We start from the raw sequence: 20218 nt of genomic DNA on the forward strand, positions 1-20218 counted from the left end.
TTTCGTACAAAATTTCAAAAATATGTCTATTTCAGCAATAGATCTTATATTTGTTTAACAACTGGTTCTAAAGGTTTGAGAACAAACGTTTTTTTTAAAGTGAATTTTTCATAAAAAATAGCTTTCTATAATTAACTTATTTTATTATCTATACTATAATAAAGGAAAGAACTGGCTTATACACGTACGGGATTGGAAAATTATGTTTGACGCATCATCACATCTGAACTACTGGACTGATCAACTCGAAAATTCTCAATTAACAGAGGATGGGTTATGGGCCTATTTTCAATTCTTCAAGATTTCATTACGTCAAGTTTTAAAATGGAACCTTGTGGAGCACGGGTTACCTGCTAGTATTATTATAAATTTATTATTATTATATTGTCGATGTGCTAGTATTTATTATTATAAATTGTAATTTTACAATTAATTATGAACCATCATTATTATTGTCGATGCGGCTGCACTGTTAACTTATTCGATTCTAACATATTCACTTGAAATTGTCAGCATTCCTGATAAATAACGTCAGTGCTTCCCCATTCAATCAATGCTGACAGATGAAAGTGAATCTCACTATACCAAGAATAGCTTACTTGGATCTTTCGCACATTTAGATAACTAATTTTGACAAAGATTCAATTTTTTAGAAAATGCACTATACTGACGTTTGTCAAAAGCCCAGTTGCCGTACTCTGCGGCTTATCTCACTGAATTTGTATTGACAATTTATGAAACTAATCACCTGGTGAGATCATCAAAAGATCAGCTTGTTTTCATCATTTCTAATAAGCTGGAAATTACTGAGATATTGTAATATTCAAATGCTAATGAATAATTATTAATTATTATTAAACGAAAATCCAAATTTGCAAAATATGCGAAACTGCAAATATTGACAACAGATGTTCGAATATCGAATTTCCATCTAGCTGTTTACCCTGTTGTCAATATTTTCAGTAGCAGAAGTCTTCGGGGTGAATTACAGCATTTAATTTGGATTTTCGTTTAAATAATAATTGTTATTATTACTAATAAGCCCATTTACTGCACGCTAGGGCTTTTTGTGTTGAACAGTTCAGAATTCAAAGTTATCTCAACAAAACCATGCCTAACTAATCTATTGACATGGGCTCATAAGTGCACCACAGCCAAATGTTCAGTGTAAAATATGGAAATAAATATAATTTTATTGCTATCTAAATTAATTCATTTTGAACACAGACAACGTCAAGTTTACAATGACATTGGATGTTAACCAAGTCTAACTGACCTAATTGACAGAAGCTCATAAGTGCACTACAGCCAAGTGTTCAGTGTAAAATATGGTAATAAATAGTTTTATTGCTATCAAATGCATTGAACGTCAAGTTCAGAATTCAAAATTATCTCAACAAAACCATGCCCAACTAACCTATTGACAGGGGCTCATAAGTGCACCACAGCCAAATGTTCAGTGTGAAATATGGAAATAAATATAATTTTATTGCCATCAAATGCATTGAACACAGACAACGTCAAGTTTACAATGACATTGAATGTCAAATAACAATGGATGTTAACTAAGTCCAACTAACATAATTGACAGAAGTTCATAAGTGCACCATAGCCAAATGTTCAGTGCAAAATATGGAAATAAGAATCAATAAAAACAATATGAAAACTTGCAGTACCCTTTATTATTAAAAACTTCAAAATATTTCAACGAGTAGTTTCGACCATAACATGTTTTCTACATTTCAACTTGAAAATGACCTAAGTTTTATGGTCGAAACTAGTTGAAATATTTTGAAGTTTTTAATAATAAAGGGTAATACAAGTTTTATTTTTTTTTTGTATTAATTTGTACAAAAGTAGCCCATATAATTGAAGTGTTTTAGGAAATAAGAATGGATATTAACCAAGTCTAACTAACCTAATTGACAGTGCACCACAGCCAGTGTAAAATATGAAAATATCAATGAATGCCAACTTACTCGTACATATTTTTGATTGCAGGTTCTGCAAAGCGCTGATTAAAATCAGAAACCGCCATAGCGATGTGGTGGTGACAATGGCTCAGGGAGTACTCGAACTCAAAGACTCCCATGAAATCGACAATCAGACCGAGAACAGCATTCAATATTTTCTCGATCGATTCTACATGTCTCGTATCAGCATCCGTATGTTGATCAACCAGCACAGTAAGTATTGCTATTCCATGAAATTCACAAAACATTGTAATGTAGATCTCTCGAATGATGTCAATAATTATTACTGTTTGATGGTCAACTGAATTATGGCTAATTCAACTAGAAATTGATTGTTAATTCAAATTCAAATTGAGTTTTATCATAGAGAAACAATAGCGTAAGTAGATATCCCATGGTATAGGGAATTTATGTCGCATTTTTTACTGTTATCTCAAGCCGATTACTGTCGATTATTGTCAATTTTCACTGTTTTGTTGGGGTGATAGTGTATGAACGGCACAATTTGATTGATTGATTGATTGATTGAGTACTTTATTTATGTAGATGTTGTACTTTATTTATGTCAATTTGAGAGACTACCAGCGTCACACAGCTGCATGGGAAAGAACTACGTGAACTATCGGCTTGGGATAACAGTAAATGTTGCGATATGAACGCCCTATACCATGGGATATCTACTAATGCTATCGTTTCTCTATGGTTTTATTCACAAAATCATTACAAATGCAGTACATGTATAAATAATATAAACACTTGTGAATTTTCCCCACATAGACAAGTCTCAATCGATTTTACATTTATTAATCGATTAACATTTATTGTGTTTTTTATCTTCCTCATGAATTTCTCAGCTGTAATGTCTGGTGGTGAAGTGAATTATTACTGGAAATTTTGTTTCAATTCAGTTGTATTTCAATAATTTCTTAACTATTATATCATATCCGCCCTTAAGTGGTTAACTAATGAAAGTGTTTATTGGTGGGCAGCCCCTGAAAGTTCCACCTCGTCTAAATATATAATTTAAGCCGTCAATGGATTTCACAAGTGTTATATATCAGCCGGACCGACAGTTTAACTTACCCATCCGAAAACATGGAAGTAACCTTGTGATCTGTGTTTGAACCCGGGACTTCAAAGCTGCTACGCAAGAACTTTATCCACTAAACCACGGATCCCTCCGTTGGGGCCATGATTTTTACTGAATTTGTGCTGAGAATTTTGTTTCAATTCGCATTATTGTTGATATTTATTGTGTTATTGTTGTTGATAGTAATTGTGTTAATAATTAGATTTTATCGGAGGAGATGTATTTAACTATTTATTCATTCATTCATTGTTTTACAAAGGTGACTTTCTAGAAGTATTTTAAGCCTAGGTGATCATGATGGGATGAATGATAATACAATGAAGGTAGAGTTATGAATGAATAAAAATTATAGGTTATGCTATCCACTTGAAATGATTTGAGTCCACTTTTCAGTCCAGAAATGAATAAACTAGAAATTTTGAATTTGATTTGATTAAAAACCGAATATAATAGAATGATTACATTCAATAAATTCTCAGAACTTGAAAACATTGAGTTGAGAAAAAATTTTGAACCAGAAAAAAATGTATTTTGTGTGTGCTATAATTAGACGCTATAAGCAATATTGATGTATTATTTCTCTGTAATAAAAATAAAAGACACTGATATTTTAAATACCACTATAAATAGATCTCAAAAAGGGAGTTTTTACAAATAAGAAATAAAGTAGCCCTGAATAAATACGTTTTCAGACCACTATATTTGTTTGAAAACACTTTACATCACACAACCATGTTTCATGTAGTGTTTTAAACAAATAAGGTGGTATTTATTTATTCATTTTTCACATTTAACAATACACACATTAAATACTTGATTAGGAAAGGATCAACAGGCCTAGCTTAAAACTGCTCCCTTTCCGAATTTTGATAGTAGTAAGCCAATGTCTAAAAGGTAGGTTAGATTGCTTCACTCAAGTATTGACAATATTTGTGTTTTTTTTTCTTTTATTAATTGTGTCAATGTTTTTGCCAGCTTTGCTGTTTGGTGGTGAATTGACCAACGACCGCCATCACCGCCATATTGGTTGCATTGATCCTCAATGCGATCTCGTCGCGGTCGTCAAGGATGCTTACGAGAATGCTCGTTTTCTCTGCGACCAATACTACTTGTGCTCGCCTGATCTCATCATAAATCAGCACAACGGTAAGCTTCGATTTTGTTTCTCTTTCAATTACTTTCACTCGAACTTTGCTTTTTTAATGAATGTCTTTGGGGTAACCATCCACTGGAACCGTGTTCGGCCGTTGGATCGAACGAATCTGCCGGCCTTTATTTCGGCCGAATATGGTCGTCCATTGGAGCCTCTTACATCAGTCTAGTTCAGTAGTTGGCTGGTTGCCAATTATTGAATTAACTACTATCATAGCCACCAAAATTTTGCATAAACAATGATTATATTGAGATTTTGAAATTTGAATAAACAAATATCCACTAAATTAGTTATTCATTACAATAATTTTACCTTCATAACCTATTTGTTCAGCAATCTTTGTCCACAGATTCTTTTGAACATCACGACGATGATATCTTTTGTCTCAATGGAACATGCTTTTGAACCAAACTATAAACTTTTCATTGTCCATAGTTACAACTTTATAAAACATAGGCTAATAACTTCAAAAAACAAAAACAAATGTGGCGTGCGTGACGAGCATGACAGTGCTCTCCAGTAGCGCTGCCACTATCAGGTTTTTAGGTTCCTGGGCCCTGCTACTTTTATAGGATAATATTATTAAATAAATAAGCAAATTCACCAACACAATCTCACTCTATTGAAAAAATCCCATAACAAACATCTATACTCTCTCTCTCTCTCTCTCTCTAAACATAATCACTCCTCAATCACATTACTAAAAACTACATCTCACTATCTCACGCACAACCTTCCTCTAGCGCATCTCGGAACGTTCTCCCCCTAGTTTCGCCTCTACGCGGTCATCACTCTCTCAGCTCACCGGTACAAAAGTCCAATTTGGTGGACTGAATGATGACTCCGCTAATCTAATAATTAATATCCTATGAGAGCGGGGTGTTTGAATTGTTACATAAACAAGACTGTGAAACAATTTTAGGTTAGGAACACTTTGTTGTATCAGCTCGACTTGTTAGTTCGGCCGGATAGAGCCGGAAAATCCCTTTCAATTCGGATCGAAAAATTGATCGGCCGGAGACGGTCGTGCACGGTCGTATGAACCGGTTTCAATGGACGATCTTGTATGGATGGAACATCTATTCCTTTCTTTGTTGGGGGATCGTTCGGTAGTTTTCGGCCGATGCTTGTTCGGACGAAAACGGTTCTAGTGGACAGCCCACCTTATTTTGTGAATGAAAGTGGTGTGACCGTGCATACGCCTCTGTGATTTGATACATTAAATTCAAGTTTACATTAAATACAGTAGGCATCCCGTAGCTTTGCCTCTGTGACTCTGAAACGGCATATTGGCAAGGTATGGTTCGCGGAGTAGTATTCACGGCGTTGCAAAAACATCAGCCTTCACATCATCAGTGTTCTCATGGAAGTCATCACACTGAGCAAATAGTAGAATGGTATGCTTTAATAAAACAAAATAAATCTTATAGCACCCTTTATTCTTTAAAATAGTTGAACAACTAGTTTGAAGTTTTTTAATGAATAAAGGGTGCTATAAGATTTATTTTGTTTTATTAATTCAAAAGCCCATGTCAATAAGTGTTTTATAAAATGGTATGCTTTAATTTTGTTCCTCTTCAATTACTTCTATTAAAACTCTGCGTTCCAAAGTATTTCAGCTTTGGGTAAAAAAGTGTACCACTGGTTCTTTTATGGAAGTGTTCACACTGAGCAACCAGTAGAATTGTATGCTTTAATTTTCAATTACTTCTATTAAAACTGTGTTCCAAAGTATTTCAGCTTTGGGTAAAAAAGTGTACCATTTGTTCTTATGGAATTGTTCACACTAAGGAACCAGTAGAATGTTATACTTTAATTTTCAATTACTTCTATTAAAACTCTGCGTTCCAAAGTATTTCAGCTTTGAGTAAAAAAGTGTATTATTCGTTCTCATGAGAGTTTTCACATTGGGCAAAAAGTGTATCATTGGTTCTTATGGAAATTAACTACTTCTATTGGAAGTAGTGTACACACTGAGCAGCCTGTAAAATGGTATGCTTCAATTTTGTTTCTTTTTAGTAACGTTCATTCAAACTCTGCGTTCCAACGAATCTCAAAATAACGAAAGATCGTTAGTTACATTTAAAATAGCCATAAATTTTTTTCGTGCAAAACGTATCTTGGTGTTCAATAATAAATCTTTTGTAAAGTGTACAATAATAAATCTTTTGTAAAGGCACAAGAGCACAACAGGCTTTAGCCTAAAACTTCTTCCTATTCCAAATTCTAAAGCAGTCCAAATACGTAGGTTGTGAGTTAAATTTATGATACTGTGACGAATCATCTGCTATTTTCCACACGTGTGGAAAATGTGTACTAGTTTGTTTACCAGTAATTATCAATATTTTCAGTTCAATATTTATATCACACTATTAAATTTCACTGATTCATTAAATCGTATTTGAAGTATCTTATATCATAGAAAATTATCTATCAATTAAATTTCCTGTAATACTAAATTATTCTTCAGTTTCACTTCCCATTAGGAACTGCTTGTTAATGATCACTTTTCAATACTTGAATCACGACATAGCAGTCTGATTTTTATGATTAAAATCTATTAGCTTCTACTTAGGTTTGTGGAGCGCCTTCCAGTGTTGGGAAAGGACACAGCGTCAGAAAGCGCTCCTCAAATGTCAATAGAAGTTAATAGCTTTTAATAATGAAAATCGGACTGCTATGTGGTAATTTAAGTATTGAAAACTAAATTATTGCAAATGAAAGAATTGATTTGAAAATATTATCATTCTAAATTAAAAATTTCTAGCTCTTGTATATATTTTTGGACATAAATTGAACTTTAAATTTCCTCAGTAAGAACATAACCTATTTTTTCGGACATTTTATTATTTATCAAAATTTGGGAACAGAATAGTTTTGGGCTATGCCTGTTGTTCTATCCCGATCACATCATATGATTTGTAATTGTATCAACAAATAAATGAATAAATAATTATTTTGCAGAATTGGAGCAGGGTGCGCCGATCCATATCGTGTATGTGCCTTCTCACCTGTACCATATGCTGTTCGAAATATTCAAGAATGCAATGAGGGCTGTCGTGGAGTATCACAGCCACAAGAATAGTGACAGCTACCCGCCGATCGAGGTGACTGTGGTTCGCGGCAAGGAGGACATTTGCGTCAAGGTCTCTTTTCATTTTTTAATAACATTTTTAGAACACAATATTGATGATTTAATCTGTGCAACATCAATTTTACCATTTGGTCGTTTGCACAGTAAAAGCTTAAACTGAAGTAAATCAGTTTTCAGCTGTGCTTTTAGAATTAAGTTGTTTCTTTGGTCCTTCAAAATTATTTCTAATATGTGAATATTTCCTTTTTTAATGATAATAATGTGAATTTTTTTTATGTTTGGGTTTGAAGCATACATTTAAAAATCGCTTTGTGAAAACAATTAAGAACTGAAAAATTTTTTTGAAGTGAACAACTACAAGACTTGACCTATTTCTGACTATGTGCAACCTTATCTAAATTTGGGAGAGGAATAGCACAAGGTTACCTTATTTTTTTCTTTATCATTTTTGATGATGTACTTGTTGTATGAGTTAATAAAGAATAAAGAATCAGTTGCTGACTTAAACTCAAAATGAACCACATAAACAATCGTGACTTGATACGGATTTAATCCAGTTTTAAATTAAATTTCGTTTGAACTGGCACTGTGCAAAAGGCACTTCGATTGTCGAAAAACACTACATTTAGAGCGTTACCTATAGAGGTAATTGAGTGATTTCCTTTAGAAGTAATTGGAAGATTATATTTAGAGGTAATTGAGAAGTTACATAATTTTACATTTTAGTGTTTTAAAGTGTCAGACTTTTAAAAGTGTATCTTTTTCAGTATAACTTGAATAAATCTATATGAAAATGAGTGATCAAGTTTTATTACTATAAATATCAGTGGACACTGAAAGTGATTCATTCTGTAAGCACTTTTGATATCGATGGTGTTTTACTAAAACCAGAATTGTCCTAGCATTAAATAGAGGAGTGCCTCCGAACTGCGAGTTTCAATTTGTCTAGTGTATGAAAATAACTTGAAAGGTTCTTCTGTTCAAATAAGTTGTAAAGGTAGAATGAAAGGCTAGGGAGGTTAGATTTAAACTTTTGTTAATACTGATTAGAAATTGTGTTGACAATTTTATATAATGAACACAAATAACGGAAAGTTGAAATACTCACACTTTTGAGATACTCAAGTGCGGTATATCCTTAAATAGTAGGGATCTGCTGATCTCTATCATTTTATACCTCTAAAGGTGCGTACAGATATACGCTCCGCGAACATGAGCAATTCACTTTTAATCAGCTGACTATATCTGTATTTCTACAGAAACGGTAAGATACAGATATAAAAAGCTTGGCATCAGCTGATTAAAAGTGAATTGCTCATGTTCGCGGCGCGTAAATGTGTACGCACCTTGACATGATCCAAAAAGAAGTATCATATTAATTTTATTTTAGTTGAATATCCTGTTTGTGATAATGAAATGTTAACTTTTACTGATATTTAATTTACTATATTTATAAAATTTCAATTTTCAGATGTCTGACCGTGGAGGAGGTATACCTCGTAGCCTCACCGATCAGCTGTTTCATTACATGTACAGCACTGCTCCTCAACCGTCCAAGTCTGATGCTCACACAGTTCCTCTTGCTGGTAATTCAAATAATTGGTTCATCCATTAATGATTCAGTTTTCAATTTCTCAAACTGTTCATTTTTATATTTTAGAAAACGTGCATCTAAAAATCCGACAATCTTTTTCTTCAACATCTTCATCTTCCCCTTCGTCTTCATCATCTTCATCTTCTTCTTTTCCTTCTCCTCTTTCTTCATCTCATCTTCTTCAAATTTTAGCCAAAATACTCTTTTTCACAAAATTATTCAGTCAATGGTTATTGAGATATTACAATAATTATTAGAATATTCCATGAAATCTACAGAATTGTGTACATTTAAAATTAAAAAAGTATCTCAACAACCATTGAAAATGTGAACTTGTAACCAGTTGCATTGGACTTCAGATAAAATGTTACAATTATTATTATTATTATTATTAGCGTATGGCTTTGAATGGTGGGGAGACCCAAGAGTAGTTCCACCTCGCCGTATATAGTCCAAAGTTCCCTAATGGGAAACCGGACACTAAGGTTATAGTGAGCACAATACTTTAAATTTACACTTTTCACTTCGGAATAAAGTTCATTTTGATGTTGAAAATATTACAATGTTTGACCATTTGGTGTCACCAAACAATTCAACCAATGGTTATTACAATATTTTATATTATTATTACAATAATAATTATAGTGAACTCACTGATGCTCACTCTCAGCTCAAATTTGTAAATTTCAAATTACAAACTGTTCATTTCTTCAGGCAAAAAGACTTGGCCAACTTGCACTTTTGACTAGTAATAGAAAAAGCAATAGTATTATTCCATAAATGATTTTCATACCTATCCCTAGCGTCTTATTTTATTCCAATGGCCGTTTCCACTGACGATTCTGAGATGACACCCGATTGTCGGGAGGGGGAAAACAGCCAATCAGATGACATTTTGAGTTTCTGTCGTCGCAAAAACTTTGTTTGTGAAACCGGTCATCCGTCTACTTTGGTCATAGCTGATGTTTAATTCAAAGTTAATTGAAATATTTGCTGATATTTATTTAATAACCCGATTTAATTCAAAGTTTATTGAAATATTTTAAATCAGTGGTTAATCATATCTTATATTTTTTTCTTTATTTTGCATAAGTTCCACAACATCAATAATAATATTAATAAATGGTTACTTATCAATGTATCAGTATAAATTGAAACTTATAGGTGTATCAGTATAAATAGAAGTATAATCGTATTTCGAATTTCAGGATACGGATACGGGCTACCGATATCTCGGCTGTATGCTCGCTACTTCCATGGAGAGCTGAGCCTCTTGTCGTGCGATGGATATGGTACTGATACCATAATCTACATGAAGGTAAGTACAAGTTAATCAATACTTAGATATTATCTGGATATTTTTCAATTATTATTAATCCATAAATTCTAGTCCTTTATTCGGATATTTTTCGTCTCAGTTGAAATGCACTAATGTAATACAGGATCCATAATAAGAAATTGAGTGTTAAATACTATAGTGAGGTCCACGTTATAATGGCAGTGTTTGATTAGCAATGGTAATCATATCCTTGTCTATCATTCAACAAAGCGGATAGCGCTATCTCTTTCTCGCTTTGCTCTGTTGCTAGATCGCTTTCAACAATTTAGAATTAATAATCAATTGACAAAATATTTCATCTTAATTATGAAATTATTTAAAAATATAATTTCTTGGTTACTTTTTTGTGTAGTTGAGAAGTTGATATTGTGGTAATTATTCATATTGAATGAAAAAGACTAAGAAATTGTCAAAAACTACAGATTTAAATCTAAAAAAGAGTAAGAAATTGTCAAAAACTACAGATTTAAATCTGAAAAAGACTAAGAAATTGTCAAAAACTACAGATTTGAATCTGAAAAAGACTAAGAAATTGTTAAAAACTACAGATTTAAATCTGAAAAAGACTATGAAATTGTCAAATCTACAGATTTAAATCTGAAAAAGACTAAGAAATTGTTAAAAACTACAGATTTAAATCTGTGGTTTTTGACAATTTCTTAGTCTTTTTTATTCAATTTCTTGGTTAATAAAATATGATTGATTATTTGAAACGTGAATGAACAATTAATAAAAACAATATAAAAACTTGTAGTAGCCTTTATTATTAAAAACTTTAAAATATTTCAACGACTAGTTTCGACCCTAACTTAGGTCATTTTCAAGTTGAAATGTATAAAATAAAAGTTTATATTGTTTATAGTCTACAAGTTTTTTATATTGTTTTTATTAATTTGTACTAAAGTAGCCCATATAAGTGAAGTGTTTTTATCAATAAACCTGTATCAGCTACCATCTATAGAAGGCATTGACTAGACAGAGGATCGGCAACGTTGTTCTTCTATTTTTCTCCACTGCAATTATAACTTGGACCTCACTATAGTATCCTATTTTTACTCCATACAAATACAAATACAAGTATTCTATTTCACCTCTTTTTTTTAAATAATTTCATTTTGATAATCATTAACAGCTGAACTGACAGTAACAGAGACGCTTCAAACTGCATTTTATACAAACTGTAAAAACAGACATTTCCCGATGATTTATATCTTAAATGAATCTAATATATACTTTGTATCTTATGATTACAACGAATCATGTATTATAATGCTCGGTATCCTAAACATTTATTTCTCGGTCGTATATATACAATATACTACTAGCATAATAGACTATTTCCCAGCATGGTACGTTCTATAATAGAATAAGAATATAGAAATAAACTTGAATTGTAAAAACACTTTTGGAGTGAAAATGCACTTACTTTGGTAGTGACGATCGTTTCGACCTGTTGTTGGTTATCATCAGACCTTTTTTACAAAAGTGTTTTATAAAATTCAAGTTTAATTCTAACTGTGAAAAAGTATGGATATGCAACAGAATATAGAAACAGAAAGTTTGTCACCATGTTAAGAAGTTATGCCAGAATTTTAAACTGCTGCTAGCAAATTTGAAATGCTCTATCTGTTGGCGACTGTGTGTAACTTCTTGGACTTTCGCTTGAAAAATAAAATATGTTTGAACGTCGAGACTCTTATCACCACATAGCTCGAAGTAAAAGAACTACGTGGAGGATTGGATTGAAGTAACTTAACAGTCAAATCTGTGTATCCCATGAGTAATCTTTTAGATAGAGAGATATCTCTCTTGGTCCATGAGAATGTATAGAGATGCATAAGATCGCGTCAAAAAAGTAGACACCTACACAAATAATAGAGTCCAAGTTAATAAGTTATTGAATGATATAGTCAATAAGTTATAATGCATATATGGTTTCAGTGGTTGTAGAGCATTACAGGTCAATGCTGGATTCAGACAGTACCTTAGTATCTATGTTCTCTCTATGATTCTAAAAAAATTCAAGATAAGTTATTAAAATGAATGTACGTTGTTCAAAAATGTTAATTAGATTCTCAACTTCTAGGACGTTTTCTCTCAAAGGGCCAGTTGTACGTACGTCTGTTAAATATGGACATTAAAGTTGATTAACAAATCAGCATTAGTATTACGGATTCATTTCTTTTCCACAAAGATCGGTTGGTTTTTAATCCCGATTAAGTTTTCAAGATTTTAACGGTTTCACAATCCGGCAACACTGTAATTCAACCGACAGATGTTATTATTCTGAACAAATGGCACAAAATTGAGGTTATGTTGTTGAAGCGATGATCATTCATTAGGCATGCGTCATAAAAATGTGCTATCTGTCGCCAGTGTCAAGTGCTATCTGCAGACGAACCAGATCGAAAGCTAACCTCAAAAATCAGAATCTAATTTTGAATGCTAATATCATCTAAATACGCTTCTCTATTTTATTAACGGATAAAATTCATGCATATATTTAGCTCATACTTTGAATTTTGTAGTTTTTTTTTTGCCAAAAACTAATTGTAAGACGGCTATCAGTAGGTACCTAATCGACGTTAGTTGGATTTAATTCCCCTTTTGAATGGCCTGTACAACAAAAATGCATCGGTTAGCGCTAATCTCGATTAAAGTATAGCATTTTATCGTGATTAAACGTTAACCGACGTACACAACTGGGGGAAAGTGTTGTTTTTTCAAAAATGTTATTCTAGTTCTTAACTTTTGGAACTTTTTTGAACAGGCGCTGTCTAATGAAGCCAACGAACTTCTTCCGATCTTCAATAAGACTTCTTCGCGCTTCTACAAAACTACCATTCCGACCGGCGACTGGAGTCACAGCACTTCCATGAACCATCGCCACTTCACAAGCAGCTCTACCAATAGCGGCAAGACCCGTTCAGTCGGCGATGTCGCCTCTTAAGAACAATGTTCTTAACTTTGAAGTACCTTTTCTTTTCAAGGAAGCTCCTCATTTTCGTTCAGTTTGTTTTTCCTCATTTATCTTCTCTAAGCGTTTCATCTGTTAGTTAAACGATCTTAGACTTATTTGCAATATTTACTGATTAAGATGTTTCTCTATGCGTTCCAATGTTGAACGATCAATGGTGTTCTGAGTTTTTGTATAACGCTGTTTGCGTTTTCTATGTTTGTTGATGCTCTCTGCATTTTGTGACTCATTAAGAGTCACTTTTGTTTGTTTTCATATGTTTACCTACTATTAGTTACTTCAGGTAGTTGTTTACCTCCTTTGAATTTAACGTTCAGCATTAGCCAAAAACATTCCATGAGGAAATTACCTTGCAGTAAACATGGGCTAACTGCACATGGACTAACATGACAGCATTGGTTTAAATTGGTGGTGGTCCTTATTTGTAATAGTTTGCCTGGTATTATTCACAAATTATCTATTTTAACATTTCAATCGAATACTGCAATAATATTTCAACCCATGATTTTTATAAATAACTGACTCTCCGTATACGAAACTACGGTACGCTGTTGATATTCTAAACTTTTGAGAATCATGACGATTGATATTTAATTGATTGAGTTTTTAATTTTTCAAAATTGTTAATTCCATTTACTATCAACTCATTTCAAAATATCATTTTCAAAATTCAAATATTGATAATAAAGTAGATATCCCATCGATCGTTCCACACAGCTATTGCCTTACCTAAGTTGATAGTTATTAGTGTGATATTGAAAATTGAGATAACTAAAAGTTAACTATGTAAATGATAACAAACTTACCATGTTTGAAATACTGTAATTAGTTGTATAATGCGGCGGTGTGTGATTAGAATATGCTATTTTATGACAAAATGATCATTAAAATAACATTTCTATTTACCAGGCAAATGTAGAATACTATATATTCGTGATATCATATCTTCGAAAGACTGATTGGACCGTTAAATAATTATCATGTTCTGTTTTATATCAAATTTATTCAAGTTTTCATTGATAATATTGTTAATTTTATTACATGATGATCTTGGTCGTCAAGAGTTGATTTATGATGACATTTCGTGATGAATAGATTTATACTAGTTAAAGGTATAAAGTTTTTGTATCTTGATCCTTAGTAATTGTGATTTATTATGTAAAGGTACGTTCACTAAAGTACCTTTTTGTTTTGTATTCGTAAAGTTTAATTTCATTCAATTTGAAAAAATAAAAAGAGTTATTTTGAAATATAACTGGTATTGTTATTTTCTATAATGATTTTTTTTCAAATACTTTGTGTCTTATAAAAGTTCCATTCCCAATTCAAAACATCAAACTTGCCCCATTACTCACGCATAAGCCCGGAGAGCTTATATGGGCTTATCACCCTCATAAAACGAAATCAAACAATTGGATTCCTCTCATTATTATCATAGAGAAAGGAAAACATAAGAGGATATCTCATAGTATAGGGCGCTTATCCAAATATCACTGTTACGCCAAACCGATTATTGTCTAAAATCGTCCACCTCATACGAATATATATTAATCAAGCCTTAAATTATTTCGCTTGCAAATTATTGCATCGAAATTTAATTTTATTAATTGAAGAGACTTGAAATGTTGTTAAAAATCCACTTTATTTAAATAAAAATTAATATTTTACAGGAGCATGCTTTCGTGTGTGCTCACACATCATCAGCTGTAAGTTACAGTACAGTTGGGAAGTAGAAAGATTCCAACCTAATACAAAGAAAGCATGCTCCTGTAAAATGTCAATTTTTATTTAAATAAAGTGGATTTTTGACAACATTTCAAGTCTCTTCAATTATGGAAAAGTTCCACAACATTAATATTCACTCTACAAACTTGATTTTATTTTATTGTTTTGAAGCAGTTTTATTTGCCGAGATATTTGATGTGCATTACATATCCTGGTAGGATCAAGGATTGGAAGTAAATTTAGAAAATTTAAAGATAGAATAAGTTTATTTGGGTTTCATTTACAAAATTCAGCACAATTTAAATAGTAAGTAAAAAAATATTAATTAGAAATGCCTTGTCTTAAATATTTATGTACACGTGATGTGTACAAACAGTCCACCTTGTCAATCGTCTGACATTTAATTTGTCAAATAATGTACACACATTAATGCTTACGTATAGAAATCAAAATAAATATCCATATTTCCATTCTCGATTAAGCTTGTTACTTGACTGCTAACGCTTTTTGTTATACTCTCGCAACTCCAAATTCTCAACATTGATAAATCATTGTCCATATTTGCAATGTACTCCAGAGCGGAAAATGACACGTTATGGCAATGATCAAGGGTCAGGTGTGATAGTTTTCCAAGCTTATTCTCCTGAAAAAAATACATTTTGACATTTAAACATGTCGACGAAAGAAATAATCTCTACAATAATCAGTCAAGGAATAATGTTCATATTAGTACAGCTATGTTTATATTAGTATAGTTTTAGATTGGGTAACAGTGTTTTTTTCTTATTGTGGATGATGTCCACAGGAAATTTTAAAATGGATAGTGTCTAGGTAATTTGATGAGATGATCAAACTTCTATGCCTACCGGCGGGATACATTGCGCACACAACAGTAGACAGTGAACAGTGGAAAATATAATTCCCATAAGTTCTAATGGTATTATTCATATCAATCGGCCGGGCTGAGTAGGAATAGTCCAATTATAAATTGTATTTTCACTGTCACTGTTGTGTTCAAATCCAGCTTTAGTCATCTTGGCTAACCTGGCCGGCACGGCATCATTAGGCACAAGGCATTGGTCTACTTTGCATTACGATCTTTTCTACTGATTTCATACAGTTCAGTAATCTTTACAGTACATGACTTGTCATAGTTTCAAGTTTTTATTGGGCCTGTTGAACATAGAAGTTACATACAACCATGTCACAATTCACATTTAATAAACCTATAATAAATTGCACAGGTACAACAAATACAATAGACAATAATAAATAAAACAGATGAATTACATTGGAATCAAAGCAAATTTACAAGTAGATCAGATAATTTAGTGGTCTCCTGTACTTGGGTATTATTTTAAAAAGACAAAAAATCACATACAATTAAATTGACTATGGTGTTGTGATCAGCAGTAATGAATTCTTCCACTGAATAAAATGGATTCACAATCAACCAGGATCCAAGTACTTGGAGAAAACGTTTATTTGGCAAGGATCTAACATGAGTTGGTAGCAAGTTATGAAATTTGAAGCCTGTCACAGAGTAGCTCGACTTGGACTTCAAGTCTGCATCTTGGAATATATATATTATACTCTCACGGTTTCTTGTGAAGTGACTGTGAATGTCTATATTTTTTGGTAGCCTATCTTGTATCTGATGTACATCTTTCAAACATTGGTAAATGAAATCATTAAAAACTGATAGAATGCCATTTTAGGAAGAAGTGGCTTACAGTGATTGAGATAGCCCGACCCAGAAATCACCCGGGCCGCTCTCTTCTGAATTAACAGCACTTTAGAAGTACTAGATGCATAGTAAAGTATGTCAATTCTCTGATCAACAATTTTTTTCATATATTAGTGAGAATATACTCAATTTTTTATCATTTTATTTCGAATAATTTATTCATTAAATTACAATTCATCCCAGTTAAAATTACTTGTGATTGATAAAAGTTCCATATAGAACAGATAGCATAATATTAACTTTTCTCTATGATAGAGCTTCAACCGAAACCAGTTGTTCAATTTTTTATACATTCATTCAATAGTGAGCACAAAGCTTTTTTCTAGATTGCATTCATTTGAAAAAGTACAATGAAAAATATGCACGTACAACTTATTTAGTTTGTACTGCGGACTGTGAAATTCGTTATAAATAACTGAATATTAATTTATGGTCTGCACCATATAAGAATTAAGAATCAGTACTTTGTCTGCTGTAACTGATACACCAAGTACGATAGTTGACAATAATAAATTTAAGACTGAAATTTACGTCACGTAATACAATACTATCAACATTTGATAGACTGATACAAGGTAAGTAAATAGATATGAGGTAAGTGAATACATTACGGCTGTTCGGTACACTTTTTTATTATTTAAATTGGATAATCTTTTTCAATATAATTGTTAAGATCATTATAAGAGTGAGTGAGTGAGAAAAAGTGGCAACTGAATTTTTTAAGTGGTCTAATAAGCGAGTTATGGTTTGTTGAAGTGCTAATAAACTCCGTTTTCTTTCCAGATCATAAACGGTTTCGACTATATTATTAGAACTTCTCTTGAAAATTAAAAAAATGTATCTTTCCAAACTAAAACATTTTATTCCCCATATCGTTCATAAATAAAAAAGTAACATTTTTGTAAATTCGATAACTTGTTTATATACAAATGATATACTGAATGTATTTAAAAAAACCTCCAATCAAAAATTCGAAACCGTTTATGATCTGGAAAGAAAACGGAGTTTAGCACTTCAACAACCCATAACTCGCTTATTAGACCACTTGAAAATTGGAGTTGCCACTTTTTCTCACTCACTCACTCTTATAATGATCTTAACAATATTGAAAAAGATTATCCAATTTATATACAAATAAAAAGGTGTACCGACAGCCTTAAGTAGGCGTGAATAAGATATGGATCGAATGTGACAGTGCTAGTTAATACATTCAAATCCACTGAAAAATCTTGAAAAAACTTACTTGAAGAATCTCAAACAGAAGTTTGTCTGTGAGGACCCCACAACCTTTCAGTAGCAAATTTTTCATGTTTGGACTGAACTCTATCATTTGCCTTATCAAGTTAGCATGGAGATCTGCATCGGTATCAGCCCATAGCTCCATTGCCTCTAGCTTATTGAAGTAGTCGGGACACAGGGGTCCCAACTCGTATGTTGCTACACTCGAAAATGCTATGTTGTGAATAACAGGACATGCTTTCCCAATGTCTAAAATCAAACAAAATTTTGCAATAAATGATCCATAATTAGTTATTATTATCATGGTATTCGTTTTCGTTATACTAGCCCATATAAATTTGTCAGTTTATCTTTCGATGTAATTCACCACTTGATAAACTGATCCATGATAACTGAATCCCGTTCTTTTTCTTCTAACAACTTTTTCGTTTTCTTGATTAAGTTTTTTTTCAATATTTAGTCTTATTTATGATCATTTCTTTCCAACTTTCTCATCTTCTTTTAAGCAATTTTTTCTGTTTCCTTAATCAAGTTTTATCTTAAATTTTAATATCGCGTTCTTATTTCTAAAACGGCTTTTTCTCTAAGCAACTTTTTTTCTGTTTCTTTTTCTAGTTTTGTTTTACTTCTCAATTTTAAGTTCTCAATAATTATTTCTAAATAATTTGTGTCATACTTTTTGTGTAAATGAGGTTTGTTTTGGTGTTTAGCTGTAAACCTCGTTGTACTTTTTTCATGTAATGTTTTCTCAATAAATAAATAAAATAACAAAAACCAAATTGACATTAATAAAATCGTGGGTAAAACAAAACTATTATTTTGAAATTGAGAATTGATTTGGCTGAATCACCAATTTTTTTTGGCAATATCAATTGTGTAAAAATTATTAAAAGTCGACAACTTTTATATTATTTTTCTGTGCATCTATATTTTGTTTAACAAGTACTTGGATTATTGATAAAATTCAACATTCATAGATTATCATCCATCAACAGAAATGAATTGTATCATTTGTACGGCTGTTATGAGATTAAAAATGTATTTCTTATTTTTAGAACTCGTGGCTGGAGCTCAAGGCTTCTTTTTCCAGTCACGCCAAAAACTATTGTAATTTAATTATTATTTTATTTGTAAAAATATTTTTTGTATTTGGCAATTGATTCATTATTCATTCATTCAGATTAATAATCCATAAGTAAAAATTGAAATGTTGATTTTTACTAGTATCAACCACTGTGGTTCGTGAATCCTTAATGATAATAATCTATAATATGAATAATATAATATTTAATCTATAACAATAATCATCGCTAATAACTGATCCATGATAACTGAATGGTACCATTACCATTACATACCATAATTCATTAGTCAAAATTAAAATTTCGTTTTTTAAATGATTGTGATTTTTTGTATTTTGATTTCTTTTATGTATATTGTGTTGAATTGAATAAATTTGTTGATTGATGATATTAGTGTCAACCACTGTGGGTCGTGAATACACATGAGCTAGCCCATATTCACTACTTCTTATTTTATCGTGAATGATGCCCTCATGAGCTTTCTGCTTGATAAGATGATCAAACGTCCATGCCTACCGGCGGGATTCGAGCTTACGACCAGCTAGCGCTAGGAAACTGAAGTGTGTGCAATGCCTCGTCGTCTTGGCTATCCTGGCCGCATTCATATTACTTGTCTGTTTTGATATAGTGGGGCTCAATTTTTAAATCAATATAATACTGAAATTTGGTATCGTTTTCACTTGTTATCTACGTGATTCTAATTCTCCCGTAGTGTTCCAGTAATTGAGTGAATAATAATTATCATTAAGCTAATTTATTATCATCACTATCATTATTAACTTGCTTAAAAATTTGCTTCATGGAGTACCACTCAAATATTTATTACCTTTATTTATGAATTCTCCACATACTTCTTGCATTGCATATTATGAATGTCTGATTTTGTTATTGATGATTATTGTGTAATGTAATTATAGTGATTTGAGATATTTCATAATAAAATTTGAAGAGATAATCTCTAGATCCAAGTATCCCCTACAAAACCAGGTTAACTCTCACCTGCTGACTTTCTTCTGGGATATGGTACCAATAATATGATATCTATAGGAAAATACATTATTTTTTATTCATGATTATTCAAATTTTAATCAGTTGCTGGAAATGTGCTATCTAAGTATCTTGAACTTATAAATATAAATTCAAATGACTATGCCAGTAGACTATATAATTAAATAGGATTTAATATATTCAAATTGATTGAGATG

General features: G+C 31.9%; 2 protein-coding genes across 2 annotated transcripts in view; one reads left to right on the forward strand and one right to left on the reverse strand.

Annotated features, from left to right (window-relative positions):
- LOC111046083 (pyruvate dehydrogenase (acetyl-transferring) kinase, mitochondrial) overlaps window positions 1-14470 on the forward strand; it is a 29150-nt gene extending 14680 nt beyond the window's left edge. Inside the window, exons 3-8 of the mRNA XM_022331574.2 lie at window positions 2002-2186; window positions 4039-4209; window positions 7181-7362; window positions 8782-8896; window positions 10113-10222; window positions 13014-14470. Of these exons, the coding sequence (XP_022187266.2) occupies window positions 2002-2186; window positions 4039-4209; window positions 7181-7362; window positions 8782-8896; window positions 10113-10222; window positions 13014-13193 (943 nt within the window). The 3' untranslated portion in view covers window positions 13194-14470. The remainder of the gene's footprint in view (window positions 1-2001; window positions 2187-4038; window positions 4210-7180; window positions 7363-8781; window positions 8897-10112; window positions 10223-13013) is intronic.
- Window positions 14471-15195: 725 nt separating this feature from the next.
- LOC111046079 overlaps window positions 15196-20218 on the reverse strand; it is a 41457-nt gene continuing 36434 nt past the window's right edge. The window contains exons 8-9 of the mRNA XM_022331568.2: window positions 17936-18180; window positions 15196-15588 (exon numbers count right to left, since the gene is read on the reverse strand). Coding sequence (XP_022187260.2) covers window positions 15379-15588; window positions 17936-18180 — 455 coding nt within the window. The 3' untranslated portion in view covers window positions 15196-15378. The remainder of the gene's footprint in view (window positions 15589-17935; window positions 18181-20218) is intronic.

The sequence above is a fragment of the Nilaparvata lugens genome, chromosome X (assembly GCF_014356525.2).
Source record: "Nilaparvata lugens isolate BPH chromosome X, ASM1435652v1, whole genome shotgun sequence".
Lineage (NCBI taxonomy): Eukaryota > Metazoa > Arthropoda > Insecta > Hemiptera > Delphacidae > Nilaparvata > Nilaparvata lugens.